The sequence below is a fragment of the Leptonychotes weddellii genome, chromosome 2, assembly GCF_054177405.1.
Source record: "Leptonychotes weddellii isolate Sample4059 chromosome 2, ASM5417740v2, whole genome shotgun sequence".
NCBI lineage: Eukaryota > Metazoa > Chordata > Mammalia > Carnivora > Phocidae > Leptonychotes > Leptonychotes weddellii.
The window spans coordinates 58193563-58212788 of NC_138370.1; the positions used below are offsets into that span (position 1 = coordinate 58193563).

Genomic DNA, 19226 nt, shown 5'->3' on the forward strand with positions numbered 1-19226 from the left:
AAGGAAGGTCCACTGAGGATAATCTCCCTTTCTTAAATTCAACTGAATTAGGGTCTTAATTACAGCTGTAAAATCCCTTCACAACAGTAATTAGATCAGTATTTGGTGGAATATCTAGGAGAAGGTGTATACACCAAGGGATGAGAATAGTGGGGGTCATCTTAGAATTCTGCCTAGCGTAGGGATAATAATAATAATAATAATAATAATAATATCTTAGAGTATTGTTAAATGGATTAAGTGAGATACGTGTGTTAAGCTCTTATCATAGTATCTAGGATAATGTCTCAATAAATGGGATCCAGTATCACTAGTGTTTATATCTACTGTATTGTCTTGCCTGCATGGATTTTTGAATTATATTATTATAAGCACATTAGAAACATGATGGAATATGTTGCTCATTATTTGGATACTGCCCAGAAAACAGCGATGCTGGGGCCATAGTCAACAAACTCATAAAACCCAATGTTTAATCTATTTGCTGAAAGGTGATGTATTAATTCAAATTATTTAAAAACACTGCAGTTAAAAAAAAGAGATAGCAGGATATAATTTATGTTGGAACTCAAGCCTGTATATAATGTAGCAGAAAATTAAGTATGGGTCTCTGCATTGTTCATTTTTTGCATTTTAATACAAAAAAATGCATCACAGAATCCATGCCTTAAATACTGACATTTTTCAGAAAGAATTGTTTTGTTTCTACTCATGCTGTGAATATAAAATGAATACTTCAAATGCACCATTCATACAAAGGCCTTTATGCCCCTTTCTCCCTTCAATAGTTCCAGTCTAGAATAGGCAACATTATGCAATTCGGTGATCCAGCTACAACAATGAGAATGCTTCTCATAGGCTGTGGGAAGAAAGACACCTAAGGGGTTAACAGTAATATTTTGCAAATTGAGGCAAGTGAAGAAAAAATACATTAGCATAAGAAAAGGTAGCCTTAGGGAATTTTCCACTCAAATGTTTGGTACTAAGAGCTCTATGTTACCAAGGAGGAGGATAGAGAAGAGAAACCCTAGTGTCTATGCATTCTTGAAATGCATTGCCATTGTATTCATTCTACTGGTAAGAAAGACCTCATAGTTACAGAGATGGAAAATAGTTCTTTCTAGTTAAATAAATAAATAAATAAATAAATAAATAAATAAATAAATATTGGCTATATTAAGAAAAGCATGTTGACTCACGTACAGTAAAAAAGCAAGAGGATTCCTCAACGATCAGTCCCAAAAAGATTTCTTAAGTATGTCAGGACTAGACTAGAAGTGGTTTGAGACTAAAAGTGAAAGTATTAAGCAACGATTTCCGTTGTTAACTAGAATGGGCCTCAAATGTCTGCAATTAGATTGAACAGGTTTTAACACATTTCAGAAATTGTATCTAATTCACAGTACCTGAATGTAGTTAGCAGATATTTCCATTTTAGTAATGCCTAGACTTCTTTAAAGATTACTTAATAGGAAATACCCACTTTTGAGTTATGATTATTTGTGCTAGTTAAAACATTCAAAGTAACTGATATCCTTAAGACAGAGACTGTACTAATCTGTTGTTACCTGTTTCTATGAAGATGCTGAGTTAGGTTTGGTTCAGTCTTTTCTTTACTCTTATGAACTGACCAATAAAAAAAAAAGATCTTTTTGATTTTGAATTTCATTAGATTTAACACCACAGGCAGCATGATTATCCAAATAAACTGTGATGGATTTCATTAATAAATTGACAGCTTATTTTAGGTAAATTTTTAAAGACATTATACACTGATAACTAAAGGACAAAAGGGGGGGTAGCAAAAGAATCTGTTGCTTGTTTCTAATAAAAGTCTTTCCAGATTAAGACGATGCAATATTTGAGTTTTAAAAACGGGAACAAAGATCAAAGAAGATTGTCCAATTCCTGGAAAATTTGTCAAAATGCTGATAACAAAATTATTTATAAGTCAGTTGATACGGTCAATTTTTCGGGAATCACAGGTCAGAAATAACTGAGAAAGTTATACCATTATCTATACAGATTACTACTTTTCAAATTTTCTATGGAATAATGGGCCACCCTTGCATTTAAACCTTATTTTTCTTGACACTTCCTTTGTTTATGTATTTTATACATGAATATTAAAGAGTTAGAAGTGATCAAGGTTTCAACTTCATCTCTGAGAAGATAACAAGTAAATAGATCTTTTTTCCCAACACAAATAACTGAAGGACTTGATCAGGAAAATCCTAAAGTAAAGCTTGAGGGAAAAGGAAGAAAAGGGGAGGATTAAAAAAAAAAAAAGTACTAAATATTTCCTCTGATGTTGAAATTATAATACAATCTTGCTACTTTTCGAGATGTTATGAATATAGCATCCCACATCAATGTAAGTGAAAAATGCATTCCAAAACTGAAGTGAAATATTTTGATAATCCAGATCATTGTTTCCCAACCCAAGTATGGAAAATTGAGTAATGATTATAAACCGAAACACTTTCCAATATAAATTTGACGCCTCTATTCCCATTTGCTTATTCATAAGATGTGCCATCAATTGGCTAGTTCCTGGGGTAAAGGAGCCCATATAGAAAGGTCATTTGTTCAGTGATAATAGATCATTTCAATGTACATGAGAGAGTGTGGGGATTTTTTTATGTGGGAACTGGTCCTAAGCTACAAATATTTTATCCATGTTCTAAATTATGCTTTCTGAAAGGAGTTTTCAGATCTACACTTTACCACAGGCTGTCTATAACCCAGCTCTTTCCTACATTATTGCCACCACATTTGCTAATTCTGTGAGGATAAGGTGAAATAAAAAGAGCTAGACTGTTTGAGTCTGAATAGTGGTTAAGAATGCCTGCTCATTTACAGACAGAATCATAAAAACAGAAAGGAGCTTTGAGACTATGGGCTACACTCTTCCTGCTACTAATATCTCTCTTTTACAGAGCGGGGAAATAAAGCACACAAGATCATATTTATTTTACTTCTTGCATTTTTATTCCTCAATTCAAGAATCAAAAGGCTATGTTCTTTTAATTGTATTTACCATCTCCTATTTAACTTCCCAGCCTGACTTCCTTTTGGACTAGGAATATAGACTGCTGGACATGTTGGTGCCAATTTACCCTGGAATTAGGTTACATTGGTTTTCTTTCTTTTACAGTGTGGAGAACTAAATCAAGCCACTATTGATAAAATAAGCCACAGATACCAAAATCCATGGTAAGCACATTTTAAATTAATTATTTAGCTTATTAATTGATGCTTTTCCTTCCTAAACTAGTAACAGCGTTATTTTGTTTTTAACTTCTGAGTATATTACCACTTTATTTCTTTTTATTTCAGATAGGTTTTTTTGTAAAATTATGAATTTTTATTCCTAATAAAAACATAAAATTTTCACGGCCTGTTAACTTTAATTAGGGGGAGGAAAGGGTCAAAGCAGGCAGAGAGTAAGCAACTGTGAGAATATAGCGGAGAAAAATAGAGCCAGCATGCAGCTATTCAGAACAGCAACTGGATGAGTAAGGTAGAATTAACACATAAATAATTCTTTCTGTGAAATAGCAACAATATACTTTTTTTTTTGGTTTAAAAAAACCCTCACTTCATGCTGTTGGCCTAGAAACCGTCATCATGGGTAACCTGGGTTAATAAACGTAATCTTACTGAAGTCACATGGTGACTTGAATTTGTGCTATCTTAAGGCAACCTAAATCAAACATGTCTTACCTCAAGGTATGTTAAATACGGGAAAAGAGCAAAACCTAGGCTTATCACCTATAATTCAGATTCCTAAGAGGGAAGGGATCAATCAGCATCGCTCTTACAAAACTGCAGATTCAATATGTCTTTGTTATCCTTGGATTTTTGGAGGTGAGAGTTTCTGGAGCCTATTTCACTCATTTTTATTTGTTGAAGGACACAGCTATGATCATGTGCAAAATTAATGAATTCCAGTCTCCTTCTGCTCTACCACAACATAAGCTGCCCCAAAAAGAGAAAAGCCCTCAAACCCCATGTCAAAAGCCTACTAGTTACCACAACAGAATCCCAGGACAACAAAAGATCTCACTGGGCAATTCCTGTAACTTACAAAGCATATCCTATGTTTAAAGCCATAGATAAATAGTTTATTGCTTGCAAAGCACACATTCTCATTAAAATATCAACTTTGTTTGTTCAGATAACATTACAGGCATCTATATGCAAGTGCTCTATCAAAAATTTCTAAACCAGTGGCGCCTGGGTGGCTCAGTCGTTAAGCGTCTGCCTTCGGCTCAGGTCATGGTCCCAGGGTCCTGGGATCGAGTCCCACATCGGGCTCCCTGCTCAGCGGAAGCCTGCTTCTCCCTCTCCCGCTCCCCCTGCTTGTGTTCCCACTCCCGCTGTGTCTCTCTCTCTGTCAGATAAATAAATAAAATCTTAAAAAAAAAAATTTCTAAACCAAAGAAACCCACTAAAGGTCACTGAAAATCAAAGAAACTTCCACAAACATTGGTGATATAAGTGTAAAAATTTGCTGCATTTATTTAAACATTAAACATTAGAAAGTATCTGAGAAATATTGAAGCTTTGAACACTTTCCTTGGGTGAAAGAATGTTAGCTATATTCATTTCCAGGGAATTTGATATGGATTGTGCCAGGTCAGGGCATGCAAACATTTATAAACAAAAACCTCATACGTAAGGAATTGTGGATTCAACTGGGAAATTGGAGATCAGATATATATTTGTATAAATTATAAAACCAACCTGCATATGTTAAGTGCCATGTGCATAATGAAGACAATTATAATTACAAAATGATAACTAGAAAAGCTTAAAATTTTTTAAAAAGTATAATGATGACCCCCTAGATTTGCCTGTAGCGTCTGCCCCAGGTCCTATTTTTAACTAGTCAGATGCCAATAACTAGTCAGATGAATGCTGCCTCCCTCTTGAGACTTCAGCCACATCCACTGTTTAAGAGCCTTCCTGCCCCAGTCTTGGGCTGGGAGGATGCTCTTGAATAAGATGCTGACTCAGACAGGCCCAGGTGTGCCCCAGCCCCTCATGTTCTCTAAGTGGGACTAAGGGCCATCTCCTTTCTGGGCAAGGTTAGAACTTAGCCTCCCACTCAGTTTTCATGTCCTGTCCTTCTCAGTCAATGGTGTTCATTCAATAAATCTAGTACCTCCTGTGTTTGAAGCTTAGGTCGATTCTGTGGCCACAGTGGTGAACAAGACAAGCCCAACATATGCTCTTCTTGGAATTTGTATTCTAGGGGAGGAGGTAGACATTAAACAACTATATGACTTTTAAAAAACATTATGCTGTTTCTCATGCTTTTTAATAACTTTTAAACATTACAAATATAATTCATGCTTGTGGCAACAAATCAAACAATATAGAGGTTTATTAAGAAAAAGTTAATATCATACTCTATTCCATCCAGTTCATGATAAAATATTTCATTACAAAGGATATCTAATTAAAAGATTTTTCTAGGGACACTACTGGGACTGAGGGTCAGAGAAGTGTTCACCAAGGAGGTAATTATCAAGGTGACTTCAGAAAGGTGAGCATAAAATCATTCCTGGCAGAGCGAACAGTATGAGCAAGTCAACAAGGCGGGAAAGAGTATCGCAGATTAGAACCAGTGGGACCAGACTATGAAAGTCAGTGAGAGGGAAGCAAGATGAGGATCAGATTTCATAGAACCTTGTAGCCAGGTTAGAGAATTTGGATTTTAACCTAAGAACAAAGAGAATTCATTGTTAGATTTAAAATAGAAAGCAATGTAAAAAAAAAAAAAAATAGAAAGCAACAGTATCTAATTTTTCTTAAGATCACTCTGGAATGTTGGATTGCTGTGTAGAGAAAGAATTGAAAGGTGACAGTAACAGTTGTAGGAAGATCAGGGAGGAGACTATTTTATTTTTACAGGGCCATCTTGAGTTTTGAGTGTGATTTACAAACAAGCAAAAATAAATTGTGATTATGGAGGCTGAGGGAAGGAGGAAGGACTTAGTTTTCAAGGAAACAGGCTTTAAATAAATGAAAAAAAGAAGAAGAGATGATATTTGCTGTTATTATGGGGAATAAGAATGTATTAGGCAATCTGATGGAGCAGATTTTAACATCATCTTAATTTTACAAGCAAAGAAATTGAATTTCAGAGGTTCAGTTACATGACCAAGGGTCACAGCACTAATATTTCAGCCAAGTTGACCAATCCTATTGATCTAGGCTGTGATCTGGGCTTGGACATTTTAAAAAGGCTTTGTGAGTGATTCTGATGTGCAGCCAGGGTTGAAAACTACTACTGAAGCTTGAAGAAAGAAGGGAACTGAGCCTTGGGATGTGCCCACACTGAGGACAAGATGAATGAGAGCCACAGAAGGAGAAAGGAGCCTTAGAGGAAGGGCCCTTGAGACAATAGAAGGTCCTAAAGCCAGGGAAGAATTTTGAACAGAAGTGTTTAATACAAGGAAATGGAAATCCAAGAAAACAACAACAGACAAATATTTGGAAGTTATTAGTCATCTCAGAAAAAGCACTGGAGGAAGAGTAGGATGATTTGAGTCAATACAACTAGCACTAAAGAATTTTTGTCCAAAAAATAAAAAAGAATTTTTGCCTCCTGACATAATGGAGGTGAGTCCACTCTGTTTTGGGGACTAGAAGTCCAGTAAAGGACAATTAAAGGATTTCGTCCATTCTGAGGAATACTTTATAAACTTCGACTTTCTTGAAATCAGGATATGTTTTATAATAGCTGTTTACAAACGTAGTATACAGATGTGGCGCCTCTTTTTTTTCCTCCCATGTAAAGCTGTTATTAAATCAAGGGTGTTTTATCAATTTATTGCATCCTAAAGACTAGTAAAGATATACTTCAACAAACATGAAATGAAAACCTGCTTTGTGCCAGGTGCTCAGAATTAAAGAATTAATAAACAGGGTCCTTACTTTCAAGTAGATCACAGAGAGATATAAACAGAAGATTACAATACAATAGACATTGATGGAGAATAATTGCAGTAACAGGGTGTGGGTTACCTCCTTTTTTTCTTCTGAATTAAAGAAAACATTCTTGGGGCCCCTGGGTGGCTCAGTTGGTTAAGCATCTGCCTTAATCCAATCAGGTCATCCATCAGGTCATGATCCCAGGGTCCTGGGATGGAACTCCGAGTAGAGCCCCACGTCGGGCTCCCTGCTCAGTGAGGAGTCTGCTTCTCCCTCAGCCCCTCCTCCTGCTCATGCTCTCTCCTGCTCTCTCGCTCACTCACTCTTGCTCTCTCTATCTCAAATAAATAAATAAAATCTTTAAAAAAGGAAAATATTCTCTTTTTAAAAAAATCTTGTTTCTCTAGATATGTAACCCAATGATTACCTCATTTTTACATGGTCTCTTCTATTTGCAATTGGGTGTTTTCCAATATATACGTACTGTATTTCTAATTTCAACAAGAAGAATAAAAAGCACAGATAGGAAACGGAAGAATAGTTTACAGTCAAGTTAAAAGAGGTCATAAGAGAACACACTGAAAACAGTGAACCAGCAGGGATTTTTGTTTTAAGAAGCAATTAAATTTATGGAAGCAGAAAAGACCCCGAATAGCCAAAGGAATGTTGAAAAAGAAAACCAAAACTGGTGGCATCACAATTCCAGACTTCAGGCTCTATTACAAAGCTGTAATCATCAAGACTGGCACAAAAACAGACACATAGATCAATGGAACACAATAGAGAACCCAAAAATGGACCCTCAACTCTATGGTCAACTAATATTTGACAAAGCAGGAAAGAATGTCTAATGGAAAAAAGACAGTCTCTTCAACAAATGGTGTTGGGAAAATTGGACAGCCACATGCAAAAGAATGAAACTGAACCATTTCCTTACACCATGCACAAAAATAGATTCAAAATGGATGAAAGACCTAAATGTGAGACAGGAATCCATCAAAATCCTAGAGAACACAAGCAGCAACCTCTTTGACCTCGGCTGCAGCAACTTCTGGCTAAACACATCTCCAAAGGCAAGGGAAAAAAGGCAAAAATGAACTATTGGGACTTCATCAAGATAAAAAGCTTTTGCACAGCAAAGGAAACAGTTGACAAAACCAAAAGAGGACAGACAGAATGGGAGAAGATATTTGCAAATGACCTATCAGATAAAGGGCTAGTATCCAAGATCTATAAAGAACTTATCAAACTCAACACCCAAAGAACAAATAATCCAATCAAGAAATGGGCAGAGGCATGGACAGACATTTCTCCAAAGAAGACATCCAAGTGGCCAACAGACACATGAAAAAATGCTCAACATCACTTGGCATCATGGAAGTACAAATCAAAACCACAATGAGATACCACCTCACACCAGTTAGAATGGTTTAAATTAACAAGTCAGGAAATGAAGACATTGGCGAGGATGCAGAGAAAGGGGAACCCTCCTACACTGTTGGTAGGAATGCAAGCTGGTGCAGCCACTCTGGAAAACAGTATGGAGGTTCCTCAGAAAATTGAAAATAGACCTACCCTACAACCCAGCAATTGCACTACTGGGTATTTACCCGAAAGATACAAATGTAGGGATCTGAAGGGGCACCTGTACCCCAATGTTTATAGCAGCAATGTCCACAATAGCCAAACTATGGAAAGAGCCAGATGTCCATCAACAGATGAATGGATAAAGAAGATGTGGTATATATATACAATGGAATACTACTTAGCCATCAAAAAAAAGAAATCTTGCCATTTGCAATGACATGGATGGAACTAGAGGGTATTATGCTAAGCGAAATAAGTCAATCAGAGAAAGACAATTATCATATGATCTCACTGATACGTGGAATTTAAGAAACAAAACAGGATCACAGGGGAAGAGAGGGAAAAAATGAAACAAGACGAAACCAGAGAGGGAGACAAACCATAATCATAAGAAACAAACTGAGGGTTGCTGGAGAGGAGAGGGGTGGGGGGATGGGGTAATTGGGTGATGGGCATTAAGAAGGGCACTTGATGTAATGAGCACTGGGATTATATAAGATATTATATTATATAATATATAATATTATATAAGATATGTATATTATACACAGACCTGTACCTTGAAACAAATAATACATTATATGTTAATTAATTGGATTTAAATAAAATTTTTTAAAAAGAGGCAAGTAAATTCTATAGAAGCTGCACACCATCACTGAAGATTGTGGGGCATGGAAGTATTTTGTTTTCTTCTTCTTTTCCTTACATTTCACACAGTGCTTGACATGTATGGGCATTCAATACGTATTTGCTGAATCAGATATAAAAGACAAATCCCACTTCTTATAATGGCACAAATTGGTATAGCTCAGGCCAAAGAAGCTGGAGGAATTCAAGCCAGGAGGACCTCCTGAGAGAGACGAAATTTAAGGCGGGTTTAAAGGAACATTTTAGGAAAATCTCTGGCTGTCTACTTGGGTGGATTTTTTTATCCATGCAAAGGAAAGACTTGCTGAGATGATGATATCAACAGAATTCTTCACAGGCAAATATCATTCCAGAAAGGAGCTGCTGACCTGCCCCTGATGTAATGTCATGACGAAGTTTCCTCTTTGCCAAAAGGGCCCATGATATTGGCCACTTATTTGCTAATTATAGATTTATCTTAGGAATAATGTCTTAAGGAACACTTCAAGTTCCTATGGACAGTCAATGGGGATGGAAGGCAGTTGTCAAGGAGGCTGCAAATTAAGGACAAACAAACTCGAAGCCAGCCATGAAAAGAAGGGCAGCATGAGTTTGAAAGGATCGGAAGCAATGGAACCTTCTCTAACTTTTCATGTACTTGAGTCTCACAGAGACACAGCTCTTCGCAGAGTTTTGGCTCTCCCAATCGGCTTTCTTATTGTGTGCCTTTTCAGAATGACAGGATTTGTTAGCACCATCCTCAAGAGGTACGCAGCATGGCATTGTTGAAAGAGTGGTGAATTGAAGATCAAGAAGGCTGGTTTTGCTAGGAATTTAACCTTCCCAATGGAATAATAAAGGAGATCACAAAGGTTTAGCTAAAAGGAAGTCCAACAGCGTTTACAGTAATACAAAGTCAGAAACAACCTAATACCTCCCAAATAGGGGATTGCAAACAGTTATAAAGCAGTATCTATCCAGTGATTAAAAGTCTGGGCTCTGGGAGCACCCGGGAGGCTCAGTCAGCTAAGCAACCAAGGCTCGAGTCCTGATTTCGGCTCAGGTCATGATCTCAGGGTCATAAGGTGGAGCCTCTCCATGGGCTCTGAGCTCAGTAAGGAATCTGCTTGAGATTCTCTGCCTCTCCCTCTGCCCCACCCCCGCCACTCTCCCACACACTCTCTCTCTCAAATAAATAAATAAATAAAATCTTAAAAAATAAAAAAAGCCTGGGCTCTGAGGATAGATTTCCTGAGTTCAAGTCTTAGCTTCACCACCTATTAGCTGTGACATCTTGAACAATTATTTAAATTATTTATGCCTCAATTTCCAAATTTATATGATGGTAGCAGAATCCACTCCTTGGGTTGTTGTATGGATGTGTTGTTACACACATAGCACTTAAAATCACACTTGGGGGGCTGCCTGGCCAGCTCAGTTGGTGGAGCATACAACTCTTGATCTCAGGGTTGTGAGTTCGAGCCTCATGTTGGGTGTAGAGATTACTTAAAAATAAAATCTTAAGTATTAATTAGTTAAATTAAGTACTTAGCATGCTAAGTACTCAGAAAATAATGTGACCATGTAACTTGTCACCCAAAACAGGATACTTTTGAGAGTGAAACAGAAAGCTAACCAAATCAGTCACCTGGACAACAAACTAAAGTGAATAAATCAAGCCAATCTATTAAAAATGTTATTATTAGTTAAATAAATGAAGTACATTGAAATAATGTAGCAAATGCATTTATTAGAATTCATATTATATTTTAGCTAAAAACAATCAGTATAGAGATTTAGTATGGGATATAAATTTCATACTATGTAGTTGTATAATCTCTATACTATATAGTTTAATCTCCCAAAAGTAGAGAACAAAAAGTTCAAGAGATGGGAAAGAAAAAAAGGAAAAATATGAAAATAAGAAATCAATTAAAATTAAATTAGTTTAATATCTGACCAATAAGAGATCTAGAAAGATATCAGAGAAAACAGAAGTAAGGAAATCAATAATACAAGAAAATTTCTCAGAAGGGAATAATATGAGTTTCCAAATTGAAAGGTTCCATCAAAGCCAAAAAAACCTATCCAAAACAAAATATATCAAGTCATATATCACTGTGAAACTGCTATGGTAGGGATGAAGAGACCATCTGAAAGCCTTCAAGAGGAAAAACAGGATATATACAAATGATCTGGAATCCATAAGGTATCATACTTCTTGATAGCAATACCAAACTCTAGAAGACAATGAGGCAATGCCTTCCATGTCTGACAGAAAATTACTTTCAACCTAGAATTCTATACCCAGCCAAATAATCAAGAAGCAAGGTGGAAAAGAGACATTTTCAGGCATGTATGTACTAAAAAAAAAAAAAAATGCACCTCAAAGCATTTTTTCCTAGGAAGCAGCTAGAGAATATTACCTAGCAAGACAAAGAAAAGAAAAAAGAATACAAAGCAAGAAACGTATTTCCTTTGACAAGCAAAGGGAATTCCCAAGATGGTGTTAAAGGAAAGTACCAGAAATATGGCCATTCAGGGCCTAGGGAACTATCAAATCAGATAGGAATGGGACAAATGGGGGCTTTGGAGAACACGTTTATAATGTACAAATACTGGGTTAAGTTCCAAAAGAACCAAATGAGCTAAAAAGTGGTTACTTCTGGAGAAGAGAACATTTGGGACAGGGAGCAAGGAGAGAAAGGAAGTATTTTTTACTATGAGCTTTTTAGGACTATTTATATGTATTATGTACATGTATCTAAATTATTTCATTAAAATTGAAAAAAACACTAGCACTACATTATGTACAATGTACAAGCATTTTATTTTGATAAAAGTAACAATTAGAATAGTCAACTAGAATTTTAGGAGTTTGGACTCTTAAATTGAAAAAATTTCTATCTAAAACTAGGACTTTATTTTTTTTAATTTTTTTTTAAGATTTTATTTATTTATTTGACAGAGAGAGACACAGCGAGAGAGGGAACACAAGCAGGGGGAGTGGGAGAGGGAGAAGCAGGCTCCCCACCGAGCAGGGAGCCCAATGCGGGGCTCGATCCCAGGACCCTGGGATCATGACCTGAGCCGAAGGCAGATGCTTAACGGCTGAGCCACTCAGGTGCCCCTAAAACTAGGACTTTAAGTATGAAAGAAATATTCACTGACCTGAATAAACAGGGCTTTCTGTTTATTCAGACAGGTATAAGGTGTGCCTGTATTTGGCATTAGTGATGGGGTGTGTAGAAAATTGCTTGTTTTATTCCATAATGAAATACTGCCAAAACCAGTTGTTAAACTAGCACAGACTTAATGACAGCCACTATTTTAAAAATATATTGGTACATAAATGTGTGCTTTTTTTTTGGAGTTGTTTTTCTCAAAACAGCCATAAATCTTGACAGTTTTCTATTTTTAAAGCTGTCTGTGCCTGACCCATTGGAGGGATTTCCTTGAACGTTAAGTAGCAAAGTTCTGCAATTTTTGAAATCATCAGCACCTGCTTCTACGTTGGCCCTTTTGGTCCATTACCTAAAACTTATCTTTGCATTTCCTTCCACCAAGCCTCCCCAACGCCAGCCTCATCTTCAGCTGGGTGGGGAGGGAGGAGGGCTCCTGTTGAAGCTGCAGGTGTTGTCAGGTCAACACAGAACTCCTATGATCATCACTGCATCAATGCCACAAGAGTAGTTGGTAGCCGTCTATCCATTCGATAAATATCCAAGTGCCAACCATGTGCCAGGCACAGTGCGAGGCCTGGGGATTCAGATGTGAACCAAACAGACATAATTCCTGCTGTCCTTGCATCCATCCTAACAGCAAGGGAGGACAGAAACAGCCGAAGATATGATTGACAATTTAATTGTGGGAGGTGCCATAAGGGAGAAATGCAGGATGCGTGTAAATGTTTCTTATGGAATGAATGAATATTCCTCATCAAGGTTGGAGCACTTGAGCAACAGGGTAAGATGCAACTGTTTTTTGAAAATCTACTGTTTTTGAAAGAAAAGCTAGCCAAAGAAGAGACGGTGCTGTTATTCTCAAGAAGAAACTTATTAGGCTATCACTTGATCCCCAGGTGGGGAAAAATTTAGTTCATTTCGGAATGTGGCTCTTTACCACGCATTACTCTCTGTATAATTTATGAAAGATACAGATGATCTGATGAGCACTGGGTGTTATATGCAACTAATGAATCATTGAACACTACATCAAAAACTGAGGTACTATATGTTGGCTAATTGAACTGAATAAAAAATAATAAAATAAAATAAAATAAAGATACAGGTGTCTGAGATGTGTAAGAAAGAGGCATTGTCAATTCCCTGACCTATCATCTATAATTTCTCAGCATATCAGATATCAGAACTGTAGCCCTTAGTGCCTGTTCAAGAGACCAGGGTTACCGAGAGAGCAGCTGCTGGGCCTAACAAAATGCTTTACGGCAATGAAATTCAGGCATGGATTGCAAACTAATAGTAAACAGATGAGCTAAAATTTTAGGCCCAGGCAAACAGAGTTTATGTACTGAAAAGAGTACAGAAAAACAAGGATGAGGTATGTTACAAGGGCTCAGATTGTTTTATTTCACTATTACCTATTCAATTTTGTGAAGTCACAAACATGCCCTGATCATGGTAATTTTAAACATTCTTACATCACCAACATTTATATAAATGGTGTAGAGAAGATAAATAGTATCACTTAGCTAATATCTATACTACCAGACAAAGCAACAGAATAATCATCACTCCAGTCCATTTAATATGCATTACTTATTATCATTTCTGCTTTTCATTTTTTTATTATCTTTTTTTTTTAAGTAGACTCCACCCCCAGCATGGAGCCCAACATGGGCCTTGAACTCACAACCCTGAGAATTAAGACCTGAGCTGAGATCAAGAGTCTGATGCTTAACCAACAGAGCCACCCAGGTGCCCCCATTACTTCTTTTACTTTTCATTTTAAGCCCACTCACAACTTCAGGTTCCTAGACCTGGAAGAGCAAGACTCTGAAATTGGACAGAGTTGGGCTTAATTCCCTTACCTTATGAAATGTAGATGCTCTCTGAGCTTCAGTTTCAAGGGAAAAGAGGGAGTGATAATATCTATCTCATAGGGTTGTCTTGAGAATGAAGTCAACGGAAGTCAAGCACCCAGCATTGATCTGACATGTAAAAGATTAGCTCTCTTCCCCATTTTAAGAAAGTCTCAAAATGATCACTGAATTAGCCACTTTCTTAAGGCTTTCTATTCATTTTTGCAAACTATCACCTCAAAAGTGATGAATTCTAATTTTATTCTCTTCTATAAAATTTTCTCTAAGAGCACTAGACTGTTTTGAGATACATTATTTGCTTTCTGCTTTAAAAAAAAATGATCATTAAAATTTTTTTTTTTACCATCTTCCTGGTAAGGAGTCAAACTATTTCAAAGAATTTGAGTTTGGAAATACTCTAGCTGTTAGTAGTGGTGAATTTATGATCTGTGACATATCATTTCTTATCGATGTCATCATGAGGCCTGTGACTGGTGCGTTTCCCCAGACATTCATGGAACACAGTGATGAGAAAGAGAACTGCATTGCTCAGATGGGATATTTAAAAGACTGGGAAAAACAAACAAATAAACAACAAAAGAAACAAACAAAAAACCCCACAAGAGTCCCTGTAGTGGGGATGTTTTGAAATTATTAATAATCAGAAGGAAAGCTCTAGTTCAGCATAAATTTTATTCCAAATTAAATAGTCTCCTTGATATTCAAAGAGGAAAGAACCTTTTCTGACTACTTTGGTTTATAGCTTTTACTTGGACCACTCATTTATTGAGTCAGTTAATCAATAAATATGTTTGGGGTGCTGTCCTTTCCATCAAACAGCTCATAGTGTAGTGGGGAAAAGAGGCATACAGATAATTCTGAAATATGGCCAGAGCAATGCTATAGCCACACAGGATTATTATGCAAATAACCCAGCACAGTGGTGAGGAGAGGAGTTATGGGAGGCTGTCTGGGGAGGAGTCTGAAAAGGTGAGGTTAGGTAATAGGGGATGAGTGGGGACGCAGGGAAGGAGTGTTTTAAGAAGAGCAGATACCAGTAATAGAAGTTCAGAAGTGATAAATAACATCAATGGATGCATAAATATTTCAGTGCTACTGGATCCCAAAGTGTTATGAATGGTGCAGGGACAGGTGAAGCCAGAATTGAGTCAGGAGTTAGATGAGTTCACTTTCTTTTTTTAAGTTGTTGTTTAAATTCCAGTTAGTTAAGATGCACTGTAATTTTAGTTTCAAGAGTTCACTCTTGAGTTCTGACATTTAGAGGATGGAGAACCCCAAGAAGGAATTTAAATTTTATCCACCTCTCCTTTTTACATAGTACCCAAAGTGATAAGGTCATGTTTAGATTTTGGATAGGGGATGGATATGAGGGGGCATGGAAGACAGGGAAGACCAGGGAGAGGGAGAGGAGGGAAAAAAATCTAGAATTAAAAAGGACAAAAGTTGGCAGGACTTAGGTATCAGATGTAGGAGATGAAAGTAATAATGGAGGTAATGACAACTCCCAATTTCTAGTTTGAGTGAATGATTTGATAATGGACCAACTCAGACTGAGCATAGAAGGAGCATCTCCATTAAAGGGAAGAAGGTGATGAGACGATGAGTTCAGGTGAATTTGAAGTACCTGTGGGACATCCAGTAAGATGCAGATAGATAAATATGTGAAACTACATGAAAGAGCTGTGCCGAGGAGCTTTCTCTGTCACCATAATTATGTTGTATCTGAAAAAACATGAGTGGATGAGAATAGGGAGGACCAGAGAAATAAAGACAGAATTGTAGGGAATTCAAACTCTTGTTGTTTGAAAAAAAAGAAGAAGAGCCATGAAAGAAGACATAGAAGGGGCACCTGGGTGGCTCAGTCAGTTAAGCATCTGCCTTTGGCTTAGGTCATGATCCCAGGGTCCTAGAATTGAGCTCAGCATTGGGCACCCTGCTCAGCTGGGAGCCTGCTTCTCCCTCTCCTCCCTGCTTGTGCTCTCTGTCACTATCTGTCTCTCTCTATCTCTCAAATAAATAAATAAAATCTTAAAAAAAAAAAAAGACATAGAAGAAAGGAGGAGAACCAGGAGAATCAGAAGTCCAAAGTGAAATAAGATGTGAATTGAAAAATGCCCACTGAAGAAAGTAGACAGAAAGTCATCAGAAACCATAGTGAGACTAGAACAAATAGAACAATTTGGGAGAAGTGGAAGGAAGAGAGGGATGGAAGCTCTAGTAGAATGAGTTGTGGTATGAATGGGAGATGAAGTGGAGTCAACAAGTAAAAGGCATGGTTTTGAAAAATTTGGTTAAGAAAGGAAGAAAATGTAAGTAGTAACTAGAGGAGATGAGGGGCCAAGTGTAGGCTTTTTCAGGATGGGAGAAATGTTATCCTAGAGAAGTCTTCACTGCTGTGGAGCGATGTTCTGGGTAAGTGGTGATGCAACTACGGGTTCAATGGCCCAGGTCAATGTGGAGACCCCAGATGAGAAAAACCCTCATTTCCAGAGACTGAAAGGAAGGAGATAGGGTTTCCTTGGCTATGTAGGTGGAGATGTTCTGGTACCTGTAAGTGTGGAGTAGGCATTGATGATGGTAGTTGAAGGATTATAGACCTGATGGCCTCAGTGTTCTCGATGGACTCTTTTTTTGTGTGTAGATTTTTTATAGTGGTAAAATATACATAACATAAAACACTATTTTAATCATTCTTACGTGTACAATTCAGTGGTCCATGAAGTGTTATGCAAGGCTCTGTCCTCTAGAGGACCAATGAAAATAGTGGGAATGAGATGCGAGCAGGAGTCTTGAGGAAACAAGGAAGGTCTAGGGTAGCTGTTGATGATGTGCACTAAGGAGAAGTAAAAAGCTTGCTACTCTGTAGAGTACTGAAGGCTCACCTGAGGTTGGAGACTACATGTCTATATCAGCAAGGATATCCAATGTCCCATGGAAGAGTTATCCACCTTGACATAGAGCCCAAGAAAAACTGGAGTTGAAGAAACTGGATCCCCTTTTAGAAAAAGTAAAATTACACCTATACCTCACAGCATACAATAAGATAATTTCCAGATGGACTAAAGAATTAACTATTTTAAAAGTGAAATAATATAGAATGAAATATACAGGAACATTCATATGTTTACACAGTCTGAGGGTACAGATATCAGGCTGTAGCATTAAGCCACAGTTGAGAATTTATGAGTATGCTATTCATCACTTTATCTTTAAATGTTGCCTCATACTTATAATATGATCCTCAAGAGCATCTTGCGTTTATACTCAAGAATTCTAATTCAATTTTCAATAGCATCACCCCTATTCATTATTCCATCCAAACTATGGGCAAGTGTAATACCAAGGAAATAAGATAATTCCCGCCCTCAAAAAATATCATATGGGGGGAAGAGACACATCAACAGATAATTATACTAGAGTATATTAGGATGCAGTGATAGAAATATTGAGTCAATCAATATTTATTGATTACCTATTTCTGCTGTGGTCCGGTGCTGTGTTTAGATACTTAACAAAGTGTAACAATGAAGTGCAATGCGTTTTACAATAGGGAGTATTTTAGAAGGTAGCAGAAAAACATGTATCTGGGAAACAAAACCTCGCAGGAGGATCAGGAATGCTCCATAAAGTCCCCTGAGCTTGAAGCATGAGTAAGAGTTAGCTTCTAGAACTGCTGTAGTGGGATTGCTATCACTTTAGAGATGGAACTTCATGTATTCAGATACATTACCTTGGAGCACATTGCCACATGTTTGACAAAAACTTTTCATTTCTGGCTTCTATAGCAATGCATAAAGACGGTAGGATTTTACAGAATGCTGCAGCGTGTTTTCTGTCTAGCAGCCTAAAGGCTAACTCATTAAAATTCAAAGATGAATTACATGGTGGGTGGCAGAACAAATGTTTTCTTCACTGAGCCGAGCTAAGGCCTTCAAGACAGTTTCTCCCAGAATCTAATTCACTCTCTGCAGCTGTTCAGTAGGACATGATTCAGGCTTCACCTCCTCCTGCAAATCTACCACCCAACCCTTTTTGTTGGAGGTAACATGCGTATGGTAACAAGACTAGGAAAACAATACTTGGTTTGACTTTGGAACCATGTGCATATCTTACAGGTAAATATGTATCTTACCTTATATCTTACCTTTCATTTATAAAATAAATTAAATATAAAATTAAAAAAAAACTAGATGTATACCCAGTTAACCTACAGAGAGGAAATATTCCAAGGGACTTTAAAGCACTGTCATTTGAGTACAAATCTCTGGTGGGGTATACTCCAAGAACAAAAAGAACTGCAAAAAGCTTGGTGGAAGTGTTAGTGGTGTTACTCTGACTCTGTTGTGGGTGTACTGTGGGATAAAGCAAATGAGCAAGAATATGATGTTCTTATTCAAGCATTCCCGGTTTGGTTGAGTACCAGGATTCCCGGAGTAGGAGAAAGGAAATACAGATGTTAAGATAAAAGAGTTAGAAAACAATCCCTGAATGTGATTGGAAGATATATGTGTACATATACGTATGATTGTATGTGTTTACATAAATTTTTTCATCGCTCTATCACTCTGAAGGCCTAGACATAGGAACCAACTCAGTAGCTATGAGCTCCTCTACTACTCAGATTCTACTTTTTATCTATCTATCTATCTATCTGTCTATCTATCTATCTATCTATCTATCTTTAAGTAAGCTTTATACCCAACGTGGGGCTTGAACTCACGATGCTAAGATCAAGAGTTGCATGCTCTACCGACTGAGCCAGACAGGTACCCTCAGATTCTACTCTTCAAATAACTTTTCCACCAAAAGAAATTGGGGCTTTTGGAAAAATGATTGATTCTGGATCTGGTAAAAGAAATGGGAAACACAACTATAGTACATCATGCCATACCAGATGAAGAAGCTATCCAAAACTGCTACAGTCCTGTCGAAGGGACCTAGGAGCCAAACTTGAAGAGAATCCCATCAGCCAAAAATAGGACAACTGAAAGAAAAGGGTAATAAC

At 37.2% G+C, this 19226-nt stretch overlaps 1 protein-coding gene across 1 annotated transcript in view; it reads left to right on the forward strand.

Annotated features, from left to right (window-relative positions):
* The window catches only part of SPMIP2 (sperm microtubule inner protein 2), an 80125-nt gene that overhangs the window by 44917 nt on the left and 15982 nt on the right, over positions 1–19226 (forward strand). Inside the window, exon 3 of the mRNA XM_081813102.1 lies at positions 3158–3216. Coding sequence (XP_081669228.1) covers positions 3158–3216 — 59 coding nt within the window. The remainder of the gene's footprint in view (positions 1–3157; positions 3217–19226) is intronic.